Below are 25,424 nucleotides of genomic sequence, written 5' to 3'. Positions count from 1 at the left end.
TGGAAAGGTGTTTTCCAAGACTCAAAAGTGCTTGTCCCAAGGAAGTATGAACCGTTATTTGAACTAACTATGTTATGAATTGCATAAACACATCAGCAGCCTGTTAACTGTGTTAATGTTAATTGCAAGACGTCTTAAAGTGACAGGCACTCAATTAGACCTATACACTACTGAACTTTATTGAATGCTACCTCTGACTAAGAATGCATTACTTTGCACTTGTATAGTCTTTTATTTTGGAATCGTAAGAGCAATAAACATATATTGCAATGTTAAAGAATTCATGTTTAATTCATTCAGATATGTAAATAAACATGTATAAGTTGCTATTAGCCAATTAATGAGGAGATAATCGATAATCGAATCGAATCGAAATCGAATCGGACTGAAAAAATGAATCGTTAGATTAATCGATGCATCGAAAAAATAATCGCTAGATTAATCGTTAAAAAAATAATCGTTTATCCCAGCCCTAGACAGTAGGCGAGTTTTAATTTGTTTATGTAAGCTGACATAAAATAGCATGCTGTTCACTTTAAGTAAATAAATGAACCGATGTTCCGCTTGTAGCAACCACAGATTTTAGGAGTTATGCTATGCTAGTTACAGTATGTGCTTGTTATGTTATGCTATGCTAGTATTGTATTACAGCTTCTACCATGATAATACATTGCAGAACTGAGTATGGGTGTAAAAATGTGTGTAGTCTCAGGTGATCATTGTAGTCCCCTAGCCTACTCCCTCCGCACAACCTATCAAGAGTGTGTTAGTTGGTTAACTGCTGTTTATTGGGCGCTCCAGTTTTTCGGCTCAGGTGTCCCTCAGCGACCGCATTGCGACCTCCAACATGTCTCGCTCTAATGACAGCATCTGGCACGCCGGATTGGACGTGATACATCTGTTATTTTGGATGAGATGTCCTAGGTTCATTTCCTGGCAGCAGACACTCTCCATGTGTGCCATGTCAGTGGACATAGGGACACAAACCCCACATAAGCACCACCGATTGTTTTCTGTGCGCTCAGATACACCTCTCTCTCGATCATCTATTTCTCCTCCAGTGTCAGGCTCTGTGGGGGCCACCTAAACTCCTCTTAGCTCTTACTGGCTCAAAAGCATAGGCAATTGGATGCCTGCCCTCATTGGTGGGTCTATCCCATTCGTCCATATCCATTTTGTAGAGGCAGTAAGCTAACTGTGAGGCTATGACAGCCCAGTGTTTCCCATACATTGACTTATTTGTGGCGGCCCACCACAATATCAACATTGACCACCACACAATGATTTTCCTGGTTGTACCAAGGAAGTTAGCCTACAGGGACTATTCTCAGGTGCTGCATGATATCATTGTGCTGCTGCGCCCATGGTGTTCCTTGATTATTACGCTGGAAGGAGAGTAGTTCCATGCCAAATCAGCCTAGAAAATTGCCACGTTTAATTTTCCGTTGGTCTTATTACACTTTCTGACTTGAGAAAAGACAAGTTTTAAATATAGCCGCAAGCGGCAATGGCGGGCCCGAGCACCTGCGGGCCGCAACCCGTGACATGTCGGAATCCAACAAAGCACCGACGTGGTGCGTTTGTGAAATGTACATATTTGATGCGTGTGCTATTTGTTTTTGTATTTTATTTTCTGCCACATGTACTTGCTTGGCCAGGTGGGGGCGTAATGCAAGGCAGGCCCATTGGGTGTCATCATAATCATAATATATATTAACCTGAGAAATTTCAGACCATTCATTTTAAGCAAAGAACATTTCTGATACACTTTATGGCCAGATGGTGGCGCTATATTAGGCATGTGAATTATATGTGTGAATATCATCACAATAATGATATCCAAAATGTTTGTAAACTTTCAGATCAATCACTCTGTTTGTCCATTGTCCATTTCTGGCACATTTCCTGCTTGACCAGGTGGTGGCGCTATGTTAGTCATGGAAATTACACACGTGAATATTATCACAATAATGATATCCAATATTTTGCAAAGTTTCAGATCAACCAATATAGGCATTACCAATTTCTGGCACATTTTCCTGCTTGGCCAGGTGGTGGCACTATGCCAGGCAGGCCCATAGGGTCTCTGGATATCATCATAATCATAATATCTATTAACCTGAGAAGTTTCAGGCCATTCATTCATTCAGGCCAAAGCATAGAGCATTTCTGGCATATTTCCTGTTTGGCCAGATGGTGGCGCTATGCTAGGCATGTGAATTATATGTGTGAATATCATCACAATAATGATATCCAATATTTTATAAAGTTTCAGATCAATCACTTAAGGCATTGTGCATTTCTGGCACATTTCCTACTTGGCCAGGTGGTGGCGCTATGCCAGGCAGGCCCATTGGGTGTCTGGATGTCATCATAATCATAATATCTATTAACCTGAGAAGTTTCAGACCATTCATTCAATGCATTGTGACTTTAAGACACATTTCCTGTTTATATGGTGAGATATTAAAATCATGACATATTACAACATATCAAAAATCCCTTCACAATTTAACATCAGCAACATCTTGGCATCATATTTGCCAAATTTCACATGAATCTGACAAACTGTCTAGGAGGAGTATGTTAAAATTGATCATGTGTCATCAGTGTAATTGCCATTCTTTCTGTTGCCAGGTGGTGGCGCTATGTCAAACATGCATTATGGGCATGTGAATATTATCATTAACATGGTCTTCCATGACCTGTGAAATTGAAAACATTTCAAGCCATGCATGGTGAATTATGACACATTTATTGTTTATGTGGAACGGTATTAAAATTAATAATTTCGCCATTTTGTCAAATTACAACATATAAAAGAAACGCTTCACAATTTAGAATCAGGAACATCTCGGCGTCATGTATACCAACTTTGACATGAATCGGATCAACCGTCTAGGAGGAGTACGTTAAAATGTATCATGTCCACAACGCACAAAATCTCAATTACCTCACTTCCTGTGGGCGTGGCTAATGGCATGTTAATACAAAAGTTGTTTGTTTTTGGGAGTTACATACACCTACCAAATTTGGTGTGTGTATCTAAAACTATATGCCAACCACAAGTCACAGTGACATAAGGGGGCGCTATGGAGTTGCTGGGCAACGCCCAGTGCCAAGCTTTTATCCCTGTCTATTCACTGTATCACTAGATGTGTGTGCCAAATTTCAAGACTTTTCGATTATGTTAACCACCTCAAAATATTTGCCAACCACGGGATCAGTCACCTAAGGGGGCGCTAGCGAGTCCCTGGGCCACGCCCGGGGTCAAGCTCTTGTACCTAACTGCGATGTGTGACACCTGACGTGTGTGCCAAATTTCAAGAGTTTTCGACCATGTTAACCACCTCAAAAACAGGAAAGCAAAAAAGTAGAATAACAATAATAATATAGAAAAATAATAATAAATATAGCCGCAAGCGGCAATGGCGGGCCCGAGCACCTCCGGTCAGCAACCCGTGACATTTCGGAATCCAACAAAGCACCGACGCGGTGCGTGTGTGAAATGTACATATTTGATGCGTGTGCTATTTGTTTTTGTATTTAATTTTCTGGGACATATACTTGCTTGGCCAGGTGGGGGCGCAACGCAAGGCAGGCCCATTGGGTGTCATCATAATCATAATATATATTAACCTGAGAAATGTCAGACTATTCATTTTAAGCAAAGAACATTTCTGATGCACTTTTTAGTTGGCCAGATGGTGGCGCTATGTTAGGCATGAAAATTACATTTGCTTAACTGTGATTATCATCACAATAAAGATATTCAAAATATTTGTAAATTTTAAGATCGATCACTTAAGGCATTGTCCATTTCTGGCACATTTCCTGCTTGACCTGGTGGTGGCGCTATGCCAGGCAGGCCCATAGGGTCTCTGGATATAATCATAATATCTATTAACCTGAGAAGTTTCAGACCATTCATTCAAAGCATAAAGCATTTATGGCATATTTCCTGTTTGGCCAGATGGTGGCGCTATGCTAGGCATGTGAATTATATGTGTGAATATCATCACAATAATGATATCCAATATTTTATAAAGTTTCAGATCAAATACTTAAGGCATTGTCCATTTCTGGCACATTTCCTACTTGGCCAGGTGGTGGCGCTATGCCAAGCAGGCCCATTGGGTGTCAGAATATCATCATAATCATAATATCTATTAACCTGAGAAGTTTCAGACCATTCATTCAATGCACTGTGACTTTATGACACATTTCCTGTTTATAGGGTGAGATATTAAAATCATGACATATTGCAACATATCAAAAATCCGTTCGCAATTTAACATCAGCAACATCTTGGCATCATATTTGCCAAATTTCATATGAATCTGACAAATTGTCTAGCAGGAGTATGTTAAAATTGACCATGTGACATCAGTGTAATTGCCATTCTTTCTGTTGCCAGGTGGTGGCGCTATGCAAAATATGCATTATGGGCATGTGAATATCATCACTCCCATGGTATTCAAAGACCTGTGAAATGTAAAACATTTCAAGCCATGCATGGTGAATTATGACACATTTATTGTTTATGTGGAAGGGTATTAAAATTAATAATTTTGCCATTTCGTCAAATTACAACATATAAAAAAAAACCTTCACAATTTATAAGCAGGAACATCTCGGCATCATGTATACCAACTTTGACATGAATCGGATCAACCGTCTAGGAGGAGTACGTTAAAATTGATCATGTCCACAACGCACAAAATCTCAATTACCTCACTTCCTGTGGGCGTGGCTAATGGCATGTTAATACAAAAGTTGTTTGTTTTTGGGAGTTACATACACCCACCAAATTTGGTGTGTGTATCTAAAACTATATGCCAACCACAAGTCACTGTGACGTAAGGGGGCGCTATGGAGTTCCTGGGCAACGCCCGGTGCCAAGCTTTTATCCCTGTCTATTCACTGTACCACCTGATGTGTGTGTCAAATTTCAAGACTTTTCGTTTATGTTAACCACCTCAAAATATATGCCAACCACGGGATCAGTCACCTAAGGGGGCGCTAGCGAGTCCCTGGGCCACGCCCGGGGTCAAGCTTTTGTACCTAACTGCGATGTGTGACACCTGACGCGTGTGCCAAATTTCAAAAGTTTTTGACCATGTTAACTACCTCAAAAACAGGAAAGCAAAAAAGTAGAATAACAATAATAAAAAATAATAATAATAATAATAATCCTTACAAAAACAATAGGGCCTTGCGCCCTTTCGGTGCTCGGGCCCTAATAATACAGAATAATAATCCTTACAAAAACAATAGGGCCTTGCGCCCTTCGGTGCTCGGGCCCTAATAATAATAATAATCCTTACAAAAACAATAGGGCCTTGCGCCCTTCGGTGCTCGGGCCCTAAAAATAATAATAATAATAATCCTTACAAAAACAATAGGGGTTTGCGCCCTTCGGTGCTCGGGCCCTAATAATAATAATAATCCTTACAAAAACAATAGGGCCTTGCGCCCTTCGGTGCTCGGGCCCTAAATATAGCTGCAAGCAGCAATGCGGGGGCCAAGCAGTGCGCTATAGCAGGAATGGCAATGCCATGGCATGAGCAAGCACTCACAGCAAGAAGCCAAATTACACCAATGTCCTTGTGCATTCTCACAATCAGCTACCATGTCTCTCTACCAAGTTTGGACTTCATACACCAAAGTGTTGCTGAGATGTGAGCTCACTTTCTTTATTACAGCACCCCTAGAGGCCAAATGAGACCACTTTCCTTGCATGTCCTCACAATCAGCTAATATGTCCATGTATCAAGTTTGGACTTCATACAATGAAGCGTTGCTGAGATATGAGCCCACTTCCTGTATTACAGCTCCCCCTATAGAGGCCAAATGCTGCCAATTTCCTACTGTGTCCTCACAATCAGGTTCCAAGTCCCTGTACCAAGTTTGGACTTCATACATCAAAGCGCTGCTAAGATAGGAGCTCACTTCCTGTATTGCAGCGCCCCCTATAGAGGCCAAATGATTCCAATTTCCTAGTGCGTCATCATAATCAGGTAACAGGTCCTCATAGATATATACACTAGATGTCGCCTTGACTACTGCTGTTCATTGGAACGAATGCGTCAATCGAGACGCCATCTTGCTTCAGTGATCCACTCCTCTATAATGCATTAGCGTCAATCTGGGCAAAGATCTAGCGAAAATAAAATCACCATAAATCGTCAAAATCTCAAGCAATTATCTAGTTTTTTGGGTTGTTCCAACTGACAGGCATGTATTTATGGTTGAGCCTAGAGAAAACTAAGCTTAAGACGATAATAAAGATACATTTTACCCGTCTAGCCCCATAGACTCCAATTCATTCTGCACTAGCTAGCGGCGGCCCCTAGAGGAACAATGAGTAAACTGCAACCAGGTTCGATACAATGAAAGTAAACAGGCTCTTCGTAGACAGGCTCTGGTTGAGGCCACATACCCCTCGTCTCGTTTACTCATGTAAGTTATAATCTCACCAGAAGTTGCTGTAGATCTGTAGAACATTTACCTCTGCTACTACATAGGCTACGCCAGTCGTTACTTTTATAATCATGGGTCAGTGCCATGGGCAAACGAGATGTAGCTGAATTCATAAATGACAAAGCCATGAGAAAGGTGATTTTCTTACGTTTCAACAACAAAGAAGCCGATCTGCCATCATTGTGAGAAGTTCCCAAATTTGTCGCTAATCGCTAAAAAGGTTTTCTATCGCTGGGGATGGCCAAAGGTCGCTAAATAGGTAACGCTGACAATACAGGAGAACTAGTTTAGCGCTTCAGATCCCTGTTCCAAGATGGCGGCGGTGTTGACGCATGCTGAGAAGCAGAAGGCGACATCTAGTGTATATATCTATGACAGGTCCTTATACCAAGTTTGGACTTTGTACACCAAAGCGTTGCTGAGATACAAGCTCACTTCCTGTATTACAGCGCCCCCTATAGAGGCCACATGATGCAAATTTCCTAGTGCGTCCTCACAATCAGATACCAAGTCCCTGTACCAAGTCTGGACTTCATACATTAAAGCATAGCCGAGATGTTTGCCCACTTCCTGTTTGGTGGCTTCATCGCCATATTTGATTGGCTGTCACGGGCAAACAAAAATGAAATTGAAAAATCTGACAAGTATCATTTGTGCGGCTCGAGCAGAAGATCATCTCCGCCAAGTTCCGTGAAAATCGGATGAAATTTCTGAACGCTGAAACTTTTCGTAGAGTTTGGACTAAATCCAATATGGCGGAGGTCCAATATAGCGGAAAGTGACGGGATAGGAGACGATGAACTCGGGATGGTCCAAGGATTCAGACGCCACCTCAGTTGTGAAAATCAGACAAAAGAGTCAAGGATCACGTGCATGAACGCATGTCCAGCATTGAACTGGTGGTGGCGCTAGAGCGTTCAATGTATATGCATAAAAATTGCTGTGAGTGATTGGGACAGTGTCCTGACTAAAGGTATCGAGTTTTGTTATGTTAACTCAAAGCGTCACGGAGATGTTAGCCCACTTCCTGTTTGGCGGCTTCATCGCCATATTTGATTGGCTGTTACAGGCAAACAAAAATGAAATTGAAAAATCTGACAAGTATCGTTTGTGCGGCTCGGGCAGAAGATCATCTCCGCCAAGTTCCGTGAAAATCGGATGACATTTTTAACTTTTTGTAGAGTTTGGACTAAATCCAATATGGCGGAGGTCCAATATTGCGGAAAGTGACGGGATAGGTGTCATTGAACTAAGGTCGGTCCAGGGATTTCAACGGTGCCTGATATGTGAAAATCGGATGCACCGTTCAATGGTCACATGCGTGAATGCAATCCAGGTTCGACCCATTGGTGGCGCTAGAGTGTTGGGCATAGAGTTCTGGAAATTGGTGAGAGTGATCATGGGACAGTGCTGAATCAGTGTGCCAAATTTCATAACTTTAGACCCAGCGGTTCAATTTTCGGCCAGATTTTGACCTGTTGGTGGCGCTAGATGGCTGGGTTTAGAGGTCCGTAAATGAGTGTGAATGGTCAGTGGAGTGTCCCGAAACTTTCTGCGAAAAAATCTGCACTTTTTAGCCAGGCGTTCTATGGGCTGCCATAGACTCCAATGCCGGATGTATAATAATAATAATAGGAAAAGCTAGTAACTCAATGGGTGCCTTCGCAGCTTCGCTGCTTGGCCCCCAATAATAATAATCCTTACAAAAACAATAGGGCCTTGCGCCCTTCGGTGCTCGGGCCCTAATAATAGTGAAAAATAATAATCCTTACAAAAACAATAGGGCCTTGCGCCCTTCGGTGCTCGGGCCCTAAATAGGTAAATCTTAGTCACTTTTAAATGTGATGCTAGCAGGCGAGTTGCTAATAGTCTAATCTGATTCAATGATCTATGCTAGGCTGAAGCTAAAAGTGGTATCGCCAGACTCAGAGAACGGCTGGATGAACTGGAGAAAGGTAAAAATCAATTGTTTAACTCAAGGGGAGGTGGAAAATGAATATAATAACCCCAAATGGTGGAACATCCCTTTAACTTTGTTTCATATCACATTGAGCTGAGTCTTAGGTCATTCCAAGTCCAGAATGATGGCAATAATAAAATGAGCCTAATACTACTTCTACTACTACTACTACTACTACTACCATTGGCGCCGCCAGCCGTAATCCTGTGCGCACTGTGTGAATTTTTCAACTCTACAATTTTTCAATGCTTTATTCATGAAATCATTCAATATTACAGCAATAAAAATATCTTGTCTTAATTGAAACATGCTTCACACACAAATGATAGCCTATGTTTAGGGCAAAAAGAATGGACATTCAACATAAGGGGCCCTATCATGACAGTCTAAAGCACATCATCACTAGTCAAAAGCTTATTCAAATTTAGTAGGATGTCCATTGTCCAGTCCACATTAGGAGTGTTTTCGTTATCAAACGTAGAGCGCATGGCACAACAAGGTGTTCCTAGGTTTCTTAATGAGTCATGGGTGTGTTTGAGCCGTAACATCGTTTAAACCAATGACATCTGTCATTCCCTTTAACGGCGCAAAGCGCAATGTCAAAGAATGCATCGGTATTTTGACAGTCAACGGCGCATTTGAAGGAGTCTGCTTGCAAGACCGTATGGAACAGTCATTCCACTAAACCTTTTTGCTTTACTAAAACCTAACCATAGCCTTTACGCGTTTGCACTCGCCTATGATTTGAACTCATTGGCAAAGTGAAACTAACTTCACCATGGTGTCAGTCAACAACAAGACAGTTATAAGCAGTAAGTTACTTTCACCATTGACTGACAATGGGTTACCATCGAAAACATAGGCTGGAAAAAGCAACACTTACCCTAATATTTTTCGATGGACTGAATAAAACGACGTTTAAAGGTAAAATATGCAGTATTGGCAATTTCCTTACCGTTTTTTTTTTCGGTTTTTGCTTATTTTTTCGCTTGCTCTGTCATGACGAATGTCTGAGAAACTCCATCGCTACCTTTTTCTAGCCGGTGCCTGGCGTGTATGTGTATTTGAATGCAGTAAAGCAATTCGTTACACTCGTTATACTTCCTGACATTGAGGCCGTCGGCCCGCCGGCCCACAGTTGTAAGGGTGGTTTTTCCGCTCACAGGCGCTAGGGGGAAGCGAGACGGCCACCATTTAACCCGAAAAAAGTCATATAACCATTCCAATGACTCTGAAGCTGGTAAATGAAGGTAAATGAAGCTAAAAAACTTGCATATTAAGCTAAAAAACCTGCATAGTGTGCCTTTAAAACAACGTTTATCCTGCAGAGGAGTTGCTTATATCTCATGATAGTGCATCTTCAGCTTTGCTCTTGTCTAATCACTTTTAACCGTCATTACCAATTTGCAAATGCATAGTGAGATGTATTTTGTAATATCTTTATTCTAATTATGATTCCCATTGTAGCCTAATTGTGTAATTTCTAATGTTTTGCATGGATGTGCGCTGGTGCGCGTTCATGGAGGATAGAAGGAAGGTGCGTTGTGCACCCGCCAATATGACTGTTGACAAAGAACTCTTAAAATAACATATACTGTAAAGAACACGCCATAGACTTCTGACCAGGTTTCTCTTGGTTAGTGGCGTAATGCATTTTAGGTGGTGTACAATAGCGATTTTTAGACAATGCGCCAGGCAACTCCCTAGGTTGTTAATTGCCACACCCCTGAGCACATTGTTTAAAAGATAAACATGCAAAATAAGAAAGTAAAAAATTAGCGCCCTGGGCCATGGTGCGTACTCTAAAGTTAGTGGCGCCCCTGACTACTAATACTACTACCAGAGAGGGTTAAAGCGGAGCGAGAGGCGCAAACGTTCGACAACTTCCGCGTTCGATTATTGCAAGGGGGGGGGAGGGGGGAATCCCCCTTTATGCAGACCAGAGTAAGCCCTCACTGCACTAATGTCAATGGAGACTTGTGGAATTTTACCAATAAATTGGTCATTATGTCTTTCTGGATTTGTTGAAGTGTTTGTGACCATTCCAAGCCTAATAGTGTAATTTTTTAGTGTTCGGATTCGTAATAAAATAAGTTAATATCAGACCATGCTGCTGCCAGTTACTGTCTGGTTGTTAGCATGCTAGCTAGCCTCTTAGCTAAGGTAACATTTTAAACGGAGAAGTGTAATTTTTTTTTAAATGACAACTAGCTGAATAACATTACTGACATTAGTTAAAGCAAAGTCCTTTTAGGCAAGTCCCTCCACTTGGCGGCCATATAGCAACGCTTTTAGGGCACTCATCGGGCATCCTATTCGGCAGAAATGCGCGTGCGCAAGGCTTCACGACACCAATCTTCCAATCTTGCTCCAGTGGCGAGTTCACAACACATGATTGGCAAGATGTCTTCACAACACACCATATAATTGGCTCAATGTATTCACATCACACCACATGATTGGCTCAATGTATTCACATTCATTCCACGTTTTGCCGAGGAAGGGGTGGGATATGTGTAGACAACGGACAAACTAGCCCCATGCATTTCTATGGAGGTTTTTTTGAGTGCTGTGTCTCCTCATTAGAAAGTCTCTGGTTAAAGTGAACTTGCAACAGTATATTAAGTTTAAGCAAAGTCCTTCAACTACTAGTTACTTGTTAGCACATAGCTGTATTGCCATAGCTACTCCCATTCACTTGTATAGCGTTTTAAGCTAGCGTTAGCTAGCTAGCTAGCTCGGTTCACATACTAGTTAAATTATTCATTCCATGTCCTAAAAAACGATTCATTGGTATCATACATGATTATAGACAATAATACTGTGAACACAATTATGTTTATCTGCTCTTATTGCTTGTTAAGAGAGAAAGTTTATTTAGTGACGTAAGGTGACACTCCCACTTATGCAGACCGGAACTGTCCCGTTTTGCACCCATAGTAACGAATTACGTTGCTCTATCTTGCTAGTAATCAAGGATCATTGCTACTACTACTACTAATAATAATAATAATAATAATATACAATAATAATAAACAACAATTAACAGGGTCAAAGATGTTGTAGACGAAACTGTTCTCAGATGCTTTCTGCTAACTGCACGAGTTACAAATTCTGAATCCTCCTTGAAAATGATTCTACCTTGTGTCTTTTATTTTGTCTTTTTAATCATTCTCTATTTTGAAATGATTTTACCTTGTGCGTTTTATGTTTTTTTATTTTTTTATTATTTTTTTTTATTTATTATTATTACTATGATCTTTACCTTTTTAACTATTCTTTCACTACTGCCCTTTTATGCTTTTATTTTTTATTACTGCTTGCTTTTGTTTATATAAAGCACATTGAATGACCTCTGTGTATGAAATGCGCTATATAAATAAACTTGACTTGACTGACTTGACTTAGAGCATTGGGATTGTAGAATTATGGAAAAACTGAGCAAGAGTAGAATTGAGATTGCAGAATTCACTGTAGAAAGGTTTTTGTTGGACCTATTTGGATTAGTAGGTCTCGGGACACTGTCAACTTTAAAAGTAGATCTTGGTCCAACAAAGGTTGGGCACCCCTTACAGTAGAGGTAACAGTAAGGAGAATATGATAATCATATGTCAAACTATATAACAAAATATAGCTGCAAGCAGCAATGAGGGGGCCAAGCAGACAGTTCAGCAGGCCAGATTTGCCATATAACTCAATGCCATTGCATCAGACATATAGCATTAAGCAGTCACAGCAAGTTCCATGCCAAACAACCCAAGATTGGCTAAGTTATAAGGTCAAGTTTCACATCAAAGCACAACTGATTTTGTGGGGCTGAACCAGGGCTCAGTGTCGCCGCCCCCTACCCCAGCCAGCCCACCGCCGCAATCGCCCTGCCCGTCCCACCCCGCCCCACCCTTGCACGCACTCATTAGAATGAACTGGATGGAACTTGCTGTCATCAGTTTCACATAAAAAATAAAAGATCGACTGAGATATGATCACACTTGCTGTAATTTAAACATAGAGGTCAAACATTGACGTCATAGGGTGCGTTGAACTCGACTTGGCCAAAGGATTCCAACGATACCACATTTTGACAATCGGATCAACGGGTCAAAAGTTACGTCCGTCAACACACGTCCAACTTTGGCCTGTTGGTGGCGCTAGAGCGCTTGAGGTGCCGGCATGAAATGTGGTGAAATTAATTATTGGACTGTCCCCAATCAGCAGGTTATTTGGGCTGCCATTGACATCCATTGCAGAATAATACACATTAACAACTACAGGCCAAAATGCATTTTTGCTAATGCAGCGCCCCCTAGAGGTCAATGGTCACCAAATTTCTTGAGCATCCTTCCGATGCGGTCATGAATCTATGTTGTAAGATTGGTTATGATACATGACAGGATTACTGAGATATGAGCTCACTTCCTGTTTGGCGGCTTCGCCACCAATTACGATTGGCCGTTACGGGCAAATGCTTTTGTCAATTGTTCCAGAAAGAAATACATGATTATGGCATCATCTGAAGATGGTCTGTGCAAATTTTGATGAACATCAGATGAAATTTGTGACCTGTGAAATTGTTTACGTGTTTTTGATTAAATCCAATATGGTGGCCAAATTAATTAAATTGACATCACAAGTTGGACTGGGTCGGCCTAAGGACACCACTAGTACTTTTTAATTTCAAACATATGAACAGCTACAGGCAAAAATGCATTTTCGCTAATTACAGCGCCCCCTAGAGGTCAAAGGTCACCAGATTTTTTTGAGTGCCCTACTGATGGGGTTGTGAGTCCATGTACTAAGTTTGGTTATGACAGATGAACGGGCAACCAGTTTTAGTTCCGAAGATGAAAATTGATAACTTTTGTGCAGCTTGGTCTGAAGATGTTATGTGCTAAGTTTCGTGAAAATCGGACAAACTATGTGAGGCGTTTAACTTTTTAAAGGTTTTTGAAAAAATCCAAAATGGCGGAAAATCCATCATAGCGGAAATTGACGTCATAGTTGAACTCGGCTTGGTCCAAGGATTCCAACGATACCACAATTTTGACAATCGGGTCAACGGGTCAAAAGTTACGTGCGTGAACGCACGTCCAACTTTGGCCTGTTGGTGGCGCTAGAGGGTTTGAGGTGCCGACATGAAACTTGGTGAAATTTATTTATTGGACTGTCCCCAATCAGTGTGCCAAATTTCAGAACTTTTCGCCAAACGGTTCTATGGGCTGCCATAGTCTCCAATGGCGGAAGCGTAATAGTAATAGGGAAGAAAACATAGAATCACTATGGGTTGCCTCGCAGCTTCGCTGCTTGGCCCCCAAAAAAGCCCTGAAACAGGATGCAGTTTTTTTTTTTTCTTTTATCGAACCCTAAAGGCATTTATCGCCAGATCTGGGCCTACTGCATATAACCTAATTAGTCATTTAGTAGTTATCCTACTCCCAGCTACTGACAATAACCTAGAGTTGCAAAAAAGTTTTTTTGTTGGGTAAGTGTCCTTACCTTGACAACGTCATCATTAATATGATTTGGATCCCGATTAACCAAATCAATTTCCTTCGTATGAACATCCAGCTCTGTTTTCTCAAGAATGCTATCGTTGTCCATGTCTTTGTTATTTGGTTTGTATATGTTTCCTTGTTTTCTAATGAATGGTGCCTGGAGATACTCCTGTAAATAAAATGGAAACCAAATGAATATCAATGATAACTGCAGACGTTGCAATATAAGGCCCTTTCTGTATGCCTTTTGTAGCCTAGGTAAAATGTGTAGGGGGGAAAAACAGCGACGGCACCACACCCCTCCAAAGACACTCGCCACTAGGGGAGCCAGTGGACTATTTATCCAAGTGAAAACTTTCTCAAAACGTTTCATTTTGCAGACCTATTAGAAATGTTAATGTGACCACCCATTAGGTTTGACTAAAACATCATCCACTGTAACCTGATAACCAAATCTGATGCGTTACCACCAGTGTGTCTGGTTATCTAAAATGGTAGGCAAGAATAAACGAAAACGAGAATCCAGCACGGGCAGTTCCAAGATAGAACTCCTCCAAGGTAGGCTATGATGCAAGTTATCATGTTTTAAAATAGCAGCCTGGGCCACCAGTAACAATCGTCAAATTGTGCTTGAAAAGTTACTCATAATGACGCGATAGATAAAATTAGGATATTTGTGTCGTGAAACAATTCTGAAATTCTATACAAGGCTATAGCCTAGACTAATAGTAAAAAGTACGCTAACGGTAAATATTTAAAAAGTAGCCCAACAAGGTCTTACCTCTTCTGGTATGCTGTCTTTGAGTCCACCAGTCATGCTGTCACAGCTCACGAAGAGCAACCAGATGAGCGGTTCGACCTAATGTAAGATGTAGCCTCCAGAGGAAATTTCGTGGGAGGAGTGGGGAACGGGGAAAACGCGCCTGCATAAAGAAGCCTAAAAAAGACGGAACAGTAACGCAGGCTTGGTCTAATAGGACAGTAGAACGGATGACTAGGCTATGGGGAAATTGAACCAAGCAGTGGTAAAATTAACGTTATACCACTGCTTGGTTGAATGTCCTATTGTCATGCGTTCTTTAGAACGTACAATAACCGTAGGTTATGAAGTAGCTCAATACTCCGAACTCGTTGTGAAGTTTAAATGATCAGTGACGTTGCATCAGAGCTATATAAAAAAAAGCTTTCTGACAGATGTTCAGAACATAGCAATATTGTAGCATAGGCCTATGATTGGGATGGCTTTTAGCTTTGTTACATGGCAGTAGGCTAAGTAAAATAGTGATTTTACTAATGTTTATCAGAATCCTAGGTTATGCCTGCTTGACAACGAGTGAGATGGAACTAATGCCTTTGACCATAGCACCCATCCATTTAGAACTACAGTTCGCCTTTGAGCGACACACACACAAAACAATATAATAGCCTACTTCAATTTAACAGGGAATAATTTAAGAGTGTGTCCATGAGAGGACCAGGCGGGGGTGATACATGCTACGCCCCTCCTTGTTTTAGTCCAAAAAAAAAAAAAAAAAAGGTCCCAAAATTTCTTAAAATGTTGACGTCCCTCTTGCTGTCATATTTAAACACAGCAAAGTAACAATCCATGCCATCAAAGGTTAGTTTAAAACTGGAGTTACAAGGCTTGAGGTGTGACTGTTAGTCCAGGACTGCACGTTTCCCACCATGTCACAGGCCTTTTGGTGAATACCCAAAAAATATTCAGACCTAAATATCTCTGATGAGCAACCTCCTTTTTTCAAAATTCTTTCAGCACATGAAAGGGCCATCTGTAGACTATAAATCAAAAGAAAAATGCTCAGCCTTTTTATTTTTGTCATTGTAATCGCCTAAATAGTGTGATTCAGCCAGTGATTTCAAATCCATATCTAGGCCTACTTCAATGATTGGTTGAAAAATAATGTTTATGTAATTTATGGTCAACAAATTGAGGTACATTATCATCAATCATGTCTACTGATCAGTTCCAAGCTAGATTTAATGTATTGAGTGCAACATTTTCCTTAAGGTAGCTCAAAGTCACATCATGGGGTGACATACACCAGTATATCTGTAGGTCCAATTTTTGCACCTACGCCATCAGGGCTAGAAGCAGTCACTTGGACTCAAAGAATAATTTATAAGATTTTGGTAGCCAAAGGTCAAGGTCATGGTGACCTTATGTACACCATATTGTGGTAAAAACCTCTAACAATCTCTGACATAATTTCAAATGTGATACAAATATTCACTTTGACTCACAGATGGAATTGGTGGTCAAAGTTTTCCCCCCCTCAAATTTGGTACAGACATTCACTTGCACTTTCTTTGTCTTCGTCCTTCATTAGTCTCATTAATCAATGCCTCACTTAAGGGAAGAGGAGAGATAGACTTCTCTGCATAGTCTGTCTGCCTCTGCACCCCCTCCATGTTTGGTACTGTCTGTCCACCAGCCACTTTTACCACTGTCTTTATACCTCACTGTTTGCGTGCTATATTAGCACATTAGCACATATGCATAACCCCCCCCCCCCTTCCATGCCACAGCCGAACTGTGGCCACACTTATACATTTTCTTAAATAGTTAAATATATAGATATATAGACTTCACTTTATTTCTGCATTGTTGCACTGTTGGACTTACTCATTTGCACTATCACCATTGCACTACCATCATGACACTCATTCACACAGAGCACCTTAGAGCACCTTACCATACCTTACTATGCACAGAGAATCACAGGCTCAGTCCCTGCCTCAGTCATTGCAAGCGCCTCTGATTGATTAATCACCACTATGTGGATACTGTTTTTAGAATTTAGATTAAGTGTTAGTTAGTATAATTTGTATTTTTGTAATTTGTATTTTAGTATATTTTTATATATGGTATTTAAGTGTTAGTTAGTATAATTTGTATTTTAGTATAATTAGCATATTCTTTATCTTCTACTGTCCTTATTGCTTAGTTGTGTTTTTATATTATATACTTTAATTACTCTTTCTGCTGTTAAAGAAAGTGTTGGTGTTGTCTGTATGCTGCTGAGACCTTGAATTTCCCCTGGGGATCAATAAAGTATCTATCTATCTATCTATCTATCTATCTATCTATCTAGTCTTTCATTGAATTAGGCCCATGACACCTCCAAGGCTCAATACTGGTATCTGGCGTCCCAGACTCACCAACCTCCAAACTCATGATGGTGTTGTCCAACAAATTCTTAGGTCATTTGTCTTCTTTGCTGTGGTGGTTTATGATCCAATCAGCAACATAGCCAGACCAACCGTAAGCCCTTGCTGTGGGCACCCACAAATACCTACACATTCTTCAGTCAATCCTTTTCATTGCTGTGGCTGTTTATGATCCAATCATAATTTTAATTCATTAATCATGAAATTGTGATTATTCTTCAGGCAATTATTGTACCACCAAAATCCGTAATTGTGACATCCCTAGTTCAGAATCGGGTCGGGCTGGACGTATTGTCTCAATGTCATTTATCAACTAATTCTGGCTGTCAAATAGACGTCTAGAATATGGCCTGGCAGAATGTGTATTTGCAACTAATTTTGGTTGTCTATAGACGTTCAGAACCGGGTCGGCCTTGACTATTGTCACAATGTCATTTATCAACTAATTCTGGCTGTCAAATAGACGTCCAGATCATAGCCTGGACGGACCGACAAGATATCTTGGACGTCCATAGATGTTGCTTGCTCAGTGGGAGAGCCCTGGAGGCGTCATTGAAATATTTTTTTTTGTATATCATGAGAATGTGAGCTCAGTTGACCAAATTGTTTAGTAAACAGGCCCACAATTTTGTAAAAGCAAAAATATATATATACATCTTGCAATACACACAATTTTGTAAAAGCAACAAAAATATTATATACATCTTGCAATACACACACACACACATAGCCTGTATCACCCCCCTACTAACTGATGTGTAAGCCGGTGTACTGAAGTGTATGCCCCCCCCCAACCACCCCCACCCCCCCATTCCTTATTTTCATATCAGAAAGTCTAGAATCATTTGGATTTTCCTTGTTGTGCCCAAAGCTTCAAAGAACTCCTCACTTCTTAGCTGTGACAGGCACAAGTTTAGGACCCCCTGAATGCTATTAGATATGATACAGGGATAACTTTATTAAGGAAACTCAAGTAAATTAACTGTATCTTGTAAATACATGTTTTAGAACTTAAATGTGGTGTAAGAGTAACTCATCTTGTATTTGATGATTTTTGAGTTAATAAACTGTAGACTAGTTGAGTTGAGTTATTAGGCTAAACATAATAGCTAACGTCGGGATGAGCAGGAGACGGTCTACAGAAATAGCCAGGTTTAATTTATGATGGCTGTGATCAAACATTTCAGATATGCTAGCAAAGTGAAAGTGAGATTGTGCAGTCTAGATGGCTGTGGTTAGTAGTGCTTTTACTGGGAAGTTTTTATTTAGTATTATTTAGCGTGTAAGGCTTTTAATTCCTTATCAAAAGTGAGGAGGACGACTGCCGTTTCTTAAAAACTGGGGGTGTCGTATCCCCCGTGCCACCGTCGGGCCTGTCTAAAGGCCTAATTACCTAAGGAATTCAACCTTCATGCACTAATAATTATGTAGCCTATTTGTACTATGTAGCCTACTCAATTACATCAGTAAAAATACATATATTGCCTATAATTTCACACCAAACTTTACAATAAATTGACAGGCGCTTTCTGTTTTTTTACATTTGAATATGGCTTGACCAGTCCCTGATGATTTCCAGATCTCTTCTTTATTGGACTTGAATTAGTGCCTGAAGAAACTTGACAAAGAAGCCTATCAATTTCAGAAATATATGACTCAATTTGGAAAGTTGATATAAAGCCTCATGTGGTTGCACACTAGTAATTCCACCTGCCCCTAAAATGGCCCAGGCCAATCCCTAGGAATGTGTATGCTGCAGGGGAAATAAGAAAACTGGAATGTGGAAATGTAAACACACTAATACTTAAAGCTATCATCTGTTGTTGGAGTCTGGAGTTAACTGGTACAACGCTACTTTTTGTCCACATGAAAGAAGCAAGTGTGGCTGGCACCTCACTTCAGTAATATGAACATGTCTGACAAACCAGATATGGTAGGTCATAGTAAAAAGCCTAACTTGTCCTAACTACATGCGAGCATCTAAAGTCAAGTAGTCAAACAGGCTTTCAACCATATATTTTACACAGTGAAACAAAACATCATTTCACTGGGACCATGGTGCTACATAAAAACACAGTGCTGACAGGACAACATTGAAGCGCACACACAAAAAATAAAGTACAGACACTGCATGAAGTGTAGTACAAGTAGACAAGTAGACAAACATTAGACAGAACAACAGACATAAACAGCAGGCAGACAGAGTATAACAGATTTGTCACAGAACACAACAAACTTATCTATGGACATGTGACTATAAGGAGGTATATATAGTGGTAGATAATTGAATTTAGTAGCAGCAAGAGAAAGAGAAATGTGCAACAGTGCTTAACTATATGTGCAGTTGGCAAGCTTGCCTCTATGTTTTATTATTGTTTAACAAAAGCTTTTTTCCCCATCCTGGTGTTATGGGCCATTATGCTGCGGTACCTTGGGTGTGTTGGGTCCTCAATGATCATGCATCTGACTGTTGTGTAGCATTGAATGCTCTTTGTTTACACTGAATCTGTTAAATATGCCGTGTCATGTTTGTCATTCAATGTAGCAGATCACCAGTGACAAAAAGAAAATACAAACAAGCCGCCCAACAGAAATGTCATGGCCAGTCTCTAAATGAACACGTAGGTTTTATGCATATCATGACTGCATATCATGTATGGTTGTTGCATTGCGTGCATCTATTTCTGTGGAAAGGGTTAGTTTCTAGTTTTAGGTTTAAAGCCAGTTTTTACTGATACACTTACTCCCAGGTTATCTTATTTCATCATTCGTCATGCGCACCATGGCCAGAGCAAAGTCAGATGCACAAAGTGGGCTGAGAAAAAGATTGATACATATATCAGAATTTAACACTGGTTGAATGAGATTGGTTTATTTAATTTCACTTCACCGGAGAGGTCTTGCCCATTTCAGAGTCCCCACATTGACGAAGCTTCCCATAGATATAGGTACCTATATTGCCGCCAAACTTGCGCCCTTAATCTTTATGTGACCGTTGTTATTTTCCAGATAAATACAGCCGTGTATGACTTGGCTCCATAGGCCCTGTAAAAAAATGATAATTATAAACCTGTAAACTAACAATGACATGATGAACATGCGACTTTCAGTCACACAAAAGTATCCACATTGTCTGAATAATAAGTCCGAAGGCAATTCGGGAGAGAGCCATAGTGGATTGGCCTGGCCACGCCCACATAGATCTCCTTTCAGGGAGTTACTAGTCTGAAACACTAACGTTTCCATCGGTCGGCGGATTACCTGCCCAATCAGCGATGAGAGAGGATGATGCTATAGTTTTGAAATCAAAAGCAGCTTTGGTAAACGGTAGTAGCAACACCTGCAAACTTCAAAAGTTGCAGTCGGAAGAATGTGTACATTTATTTACAGCAAATGTAGGCCCACATACATTGTTTCCTGACTGACAATACTGTTTATTGTCAGTTTGTAAAGATAAGGAGGAGGTAACGTTAGGAATCTCTGGTCAATGTGATAGGTTAGACTGGACCAATGATTTCAAAGTTAACAATATGTCTACACCCTGCTAGTGTTGGAAAGGTTTCGCAATTGTGAGTGTCCAGACTCTTCACTTTGTGAAAGTGTTTGGTTTACCAGGCTAATATGGATAGCATCCAAAAAAAACAAACATTTGTGACATTTTGCTGGATTATCACTATGTTGGAACAGATCACCTCTCAAAAGCTGCTTTTTAAACTCTGCTTTTCTTGCTGTGGCTACCGTAAGAATTACTGCAACTGTGTTGTTCAACGTCACATCTATGCCATCAAACTGAGCTTGAGGCTGTGCAGTAGAAACGGCACCCAGGACAAAAACTGGTTAAAATAAACTTCACTTTATTTCAAATCCTATGGAGTGTTTCTATCCATTTCTTAGAGGTAGCCGTGGCCTACTGGTTAGCACTTCGGACTTGTAACCGGAGGGTTGCCGGTTCGAACCCCGACTAGTAGGCACGGCTGAAGTGCCCTTGAGCAAGGCACCTAACCCTCACTGCTGTTGTTGCAGGCAGCTCACTGCGCCGGGATTAGTGTGTGCTTCACCTCACTGTGTGTACACTGTGTGCTGAGTGTGTTTCACTAATTCACGGATTGGGATAAATGCAGAGACCAAATTTCCCTCACGGGATCAAAAGAATATATATACTATACTATATATATTGCCTATGATTCAAATACACAAACTCAATTCAATTACACTTTGACACTGCTACTTTTAAGTGACTAAGGATTTAAGTAAATTAATTATCCTTAGAATCCCGCTTTGTGTATGTAATGCTTATTTTTATTCTGCTAAATTCTTTTAAAGTTCATTAGTATAATTTATATTTTTTCAAATGTAGGCTATGACTTTATGCCTCTCCTTTAAACTGTTAATTTTTAATGTAAATGTAATGTTTATTGTAATTGATTGTCATTGTAAGTCGCTTTGGACATCTGCTAAGAACTAACATAAACATGGTTTACAGCTGCAATATATTTTTGCTATAATATATTTGCAAACATATTATCAACAGATTTATTCAACAGTATATTTATTTATATTTAACACATTTCCTTTTTTCAGCATATTTGCGATGTCACAGGACATTTTGAGCAAAAACTGCATATATTAAATTAGACATGTTCTGTATCGTTGCTTGTGGTGTCGTATGTGTGGTCGTTTACCTTTGTGATTAAGCATTTTAAACAAAAGAGATTGTCTCAGAGAGCTGATTATATAAAGTTCTCTGACTTAGAATCAGGCTGACAAGCCCAGCCACTCAGAGCCCATTTGCCAAGCCCCACAAACTTTCCTGGCTCAGGTTCAGGAAAATGCTGCTTCAAGGAAGGAATGGAAAATCTGAGTTCCTTTTGCCTGGATACAGTAAAACACACACAAACATGATGATTGGTGATTCAGAGTCTGTACTGTGTATCGTTCTTACAGCTATTTCCCACAATGGTGTATCTCCCTTATTAATCCTGCACATGGCATTAGAACAGTGGACTCAGTGAAAGGCTTTGTGTACTGTTGAAAATCTCTCTGTTGGTCTCTCTTTATTGCTTTCCCCATCTTTGAGCTTGGTTTTTGTCTGAAGAGGCACAGCATCAGTCTCTCTCTCTTTCTCTCAAAGGATGCAAAAACTGAAAAACAAGCTACAGCAAACAACATTACAGATGTGTGGTCAGGTATGGAGATGATCACTTTCCTTGTTTCTTCTAAACTATCTTTCCCTTTGCCATGTCTAATTTTAACAGGGTTTACCCATGCTGATATCTACTTTTTAAAGTTTATTTTACATAACTTTATTTTGCTTTAGGCCTATTGTAAGAAGGCGAAGACCTGTGGGAATGAAGTGACTGACAGTCTTTGCAGGACCAGCTGAACCTGCATCACACCATTCTTGTTCATTGCATGGAGTAACTGACTTTGTAAACAATATAAACATTCTTTTTTTCACTTTGTTTCACATAGTCAATCATTTTCTGATTTCAAGATTGTCAACGTGGTAATACTGAAACCAGGACATAGGTTTTCTAAGTAGGACTATATATTCAGGAAAATCTACAGGGAAAATCTATCTCTCAGGGAGTTGTACGGTCACAGTCTTCAGTAGCTCCAACACCTTATTGTTATTTAATTTCATGTGAGTTACAAAAAAGCTGTTGGATATGTTAGTGTTATGAAAAATATACCAAAAGAGGAAAACAAAAATAGCTTGCAATGCCCTAGAGTGTCATGGTATTGTTTAGTTAGTTAGCGGAATTGTTTTGATGTTTAGCATTTGGCCAAAGGCAACAAGTGGTGAAATTACTGTAGGCCTAGGTGTCCAGTGTCTTCTAGCAATTACCCCCCAATCACCATGCAAGTAGTTTTAATTCATTATAATCAAATTAAATGTATTGCAGTGTTGTCTTATAACTTGTAGCATGCATAGAGCAGATTAAATAATATATATTGTGTGTAATGTGAATGACGTAGAAGTAACCACAATGCACAGAATGTGAGATGGGAATGTGGGATGTTCACATTTAGTAATATGCCTGTTAAGCTAGGAGACTGTCTTGTGTCTCCATTTCAAGGTACTGTAATGTGTCTGTGTATTCACCATTAGCGATCTGAGTCAGTAATTATGCCGGTAAAGCCAAACTGTTTGGGAACTCGGCTCTCCGGTGTGGGCCTTGGTGAGACTAAGTTGGTGGAGCATGCCATCTTTTCACCTAAGTCATGGACCCTGTGTTTCAGACAGAGCTGAGGAGTGAGGGGTCTAGAGCAGTTTTGACGGGTGAGCCAGGCTGGGGCACAGGCTCAGAGAAGGATGGCACATAAAAAAATACACAGAAAAAGTAAAACGCCTTCAAAAGTTACATCACTATATCCTAGATACTAGTACTAAACTGCACATTACTAATAACCAAACATTGTGTGAAAAGGAATGCAAAATAGGCAACTGGATGTGATATGGAGTGGCAATAATTTAATGCAACAACAAAGAAAGTGTCAAATCAAGCAATAGCCTATTAGAATAAGTTATCCCACCACAGTTGTGCAACTTCATTCAAACTACCTGTTGAGTTTAGGAGTTGACATGGGACATGAATGGCCTTGCTATAGCCTCAATAGGGATCGTTGAATTGGTGTTTTTGTGGTTGTGGTTTCTTTTCTATATACATGTTGCACATATAGAATGTGCGTGCACACCATATGCACAAATCTGAATATTTGTGTGTACGCCACCTTTTAGCATGAATTCTATGTACATTTTTAGAATTGAGACATTAGATCTACACAGCTGTAAAACACTAAACATATTCCTCTACTTTAGCCCCCCCGGATATTTTTCACATAGATCTCTGTTTCTGGAGGTCATCGAGTACTGTTGGTACAAAAAAAAAAGGCGGTACCTAGCTTGAGTTACTGCAGCCAGGCAGCTACAGTGCTACACTCTGGGGGCGTTTGACCCCAGAGTGTCATGACACTGACAAAAGTTTGTGTTCCAGACACGTCTGTGGCATTTCAGTCCTATGATAATAAATCTGGATTCTTATATGCACTTCAGACATTTAATCGTTTGGCAGGATAGCCATTGATCAAAGTCTTCCAGTTCACCTCACAAAATAGCACTATAAATAAGTCACAGGTAAGAATTTGGACTGAATTACAATGTAGGACAATATTGGACAGATAGAAAGAAGGGTGGAAAAAGTAAGAGGAGGAGAAGGACGAGCATTTCATGGTGTCTAGCACAAGAGAACATTGCATGTGGGGATAAAATCTCATGGCCAGATCTAGAAGGAAGGCAAGATCTAGCCTACATTTTTTTGCTTTTTTTGTGCTTGTGTTCTTTGAACAATCCCTCCTCACCACCACACACACACACACTTTATTTATTTATTTTGAAAAGGGTTTTTTAGTGTGTAGTTTTGCAGAAATGGCCAATAGTTGCAAAAATAGTGCCTATGAAATCAGAAAAATATGTTAACTCGAGTTGTTGAGGGATAAAACTGGTGATTGGACGGCAGACATATAAGCTTGAATATCATCAGTATTTTAATGATAGAATTAGAACCGGTTGGCTAGAAAGAGTTAGTCAGTTAACCCAGTTCAAAAGTGGAAGGAAGTTGCAACCATAAATTAGCACATTTCCCTCTTATCACATTAGTTAATCCCTATTCCTATCCCTATATGCATCTACAGCAGCACTTGACACAGGCATAATAAATCCCAGCCATCATAGGATGTTACTGCACTGCTGGGAAATTCTCTTTTTCAGGTGGCTGAAAGCATTACCTTTCATGAAACTCACTATGTATGGGTGCAACACAAGGTATTACCTTTGGGTGTAGCTCACTACTTGAGAGTGAAGAATGCAATCTCTAATACAGTTCCTCCCTTCTCCCTGCTGTGAATATGTGGTACATTCCATAGAGGAATGGGGGATGGGACGCCAAAAAAAGGAGAGTTGTGTAAACTGCAGAAACAGAAAGCTGGCGTCTGAACTATGATGTGACTTCCTAAACTTTTGGAAACATATTCTATACTGTAGTTTACAGTATATATATATATATCAGGTAAACAGTGATAGAGTGACCAGTGATAGAAAGGGTTATAGAGCTTTCTCCATAGAGTTTAATAAATGTCTATTGATGTCTCCATAGAGTCATGGTCTCTTTCCTTGCAGCAATAGAGGGTCGTACTAAGCTGTTATTTTTGTCTCTGCAATATATCCTCTGAGCTCACAATGCTCCATGGAGACTTAGAGGAATTTTAAGTTGTAGCTTTATTAGCTGTGTAGCAGAGAG

The 25,424-nt window shown here is 40.1% G+C and overlaps 1 protein-coding gene and 1 long non-coding RNA gene across 2 annotated transcripts in view; one reads left to right on the top strand and one right to left on the bottom strand.

Moving 5' to 3' along the window:
* The window catches only part of cav1 (caveolin 1), a 48,744-nt gene extending 33,916 nt beyond the window's left edge, over positions 1 to 14,828 (bottom strand). Inside the window, exons 1-2 of the mRNA XM_076302545.1 lie at positions 14,717 to 14,828; positions 13,937 to 14,104 (exon numbers count right to left, since the gene is read on the bottom strand). Of these exons, the coding sequence (XP_076158660.1) occupies positions 13,937 to 14,104; positions 14,717 to 14,752 (204 nt within the window). The 5' untranslated portion in view covers positions 14,753 to 14,828. The remainder of the gene's footprint in view (positions 1 to 13,936; positions 14,105 to 14,716) is intronic.
* On the top strand, positions 14,405 to 22,581 carry LOC143141848 (uncharacterized). Its single transcript, XR_012990802.1, has 3 exons — positions 14,405 to 14,493; positions 22,256 to 22,310; positions 22,442 to 22,581. It is a non-coding gene; the product is annotated as an uncharacterized LOC143141848 (long non-coding RNA).
* The last annotated feature ends 2,843 nt before the right edge of the window (positions 22,582 to 25,424 follow it).

The sequence above is a fragment of the Alosa pseudoharengus genome, unplaced genomic scaffold, assembly GCF_046254945.1.
Source record: "Alosa pseudoharengus isolate Yale_2024_CS ecotype anadromous, Long Island Sound unplaced genomic scaffold, YU_APseudo_1.1 YU_APseudo_1.1_scf_10, whole genome shotgun sequence".
In the NCBI taxonomy this organism is placed as follows: Eukaryota; Metazoa; Chordata; class Actinopteri; order Clupeiformes; family Clupeidae; genus Alosa; species Alosa pseudoharengus.
The sequence above is the reverse complement of the archived record's forward strand: the minus strand, read 5'-3'. Positions and strand labels throughout refer to the sequence as shown.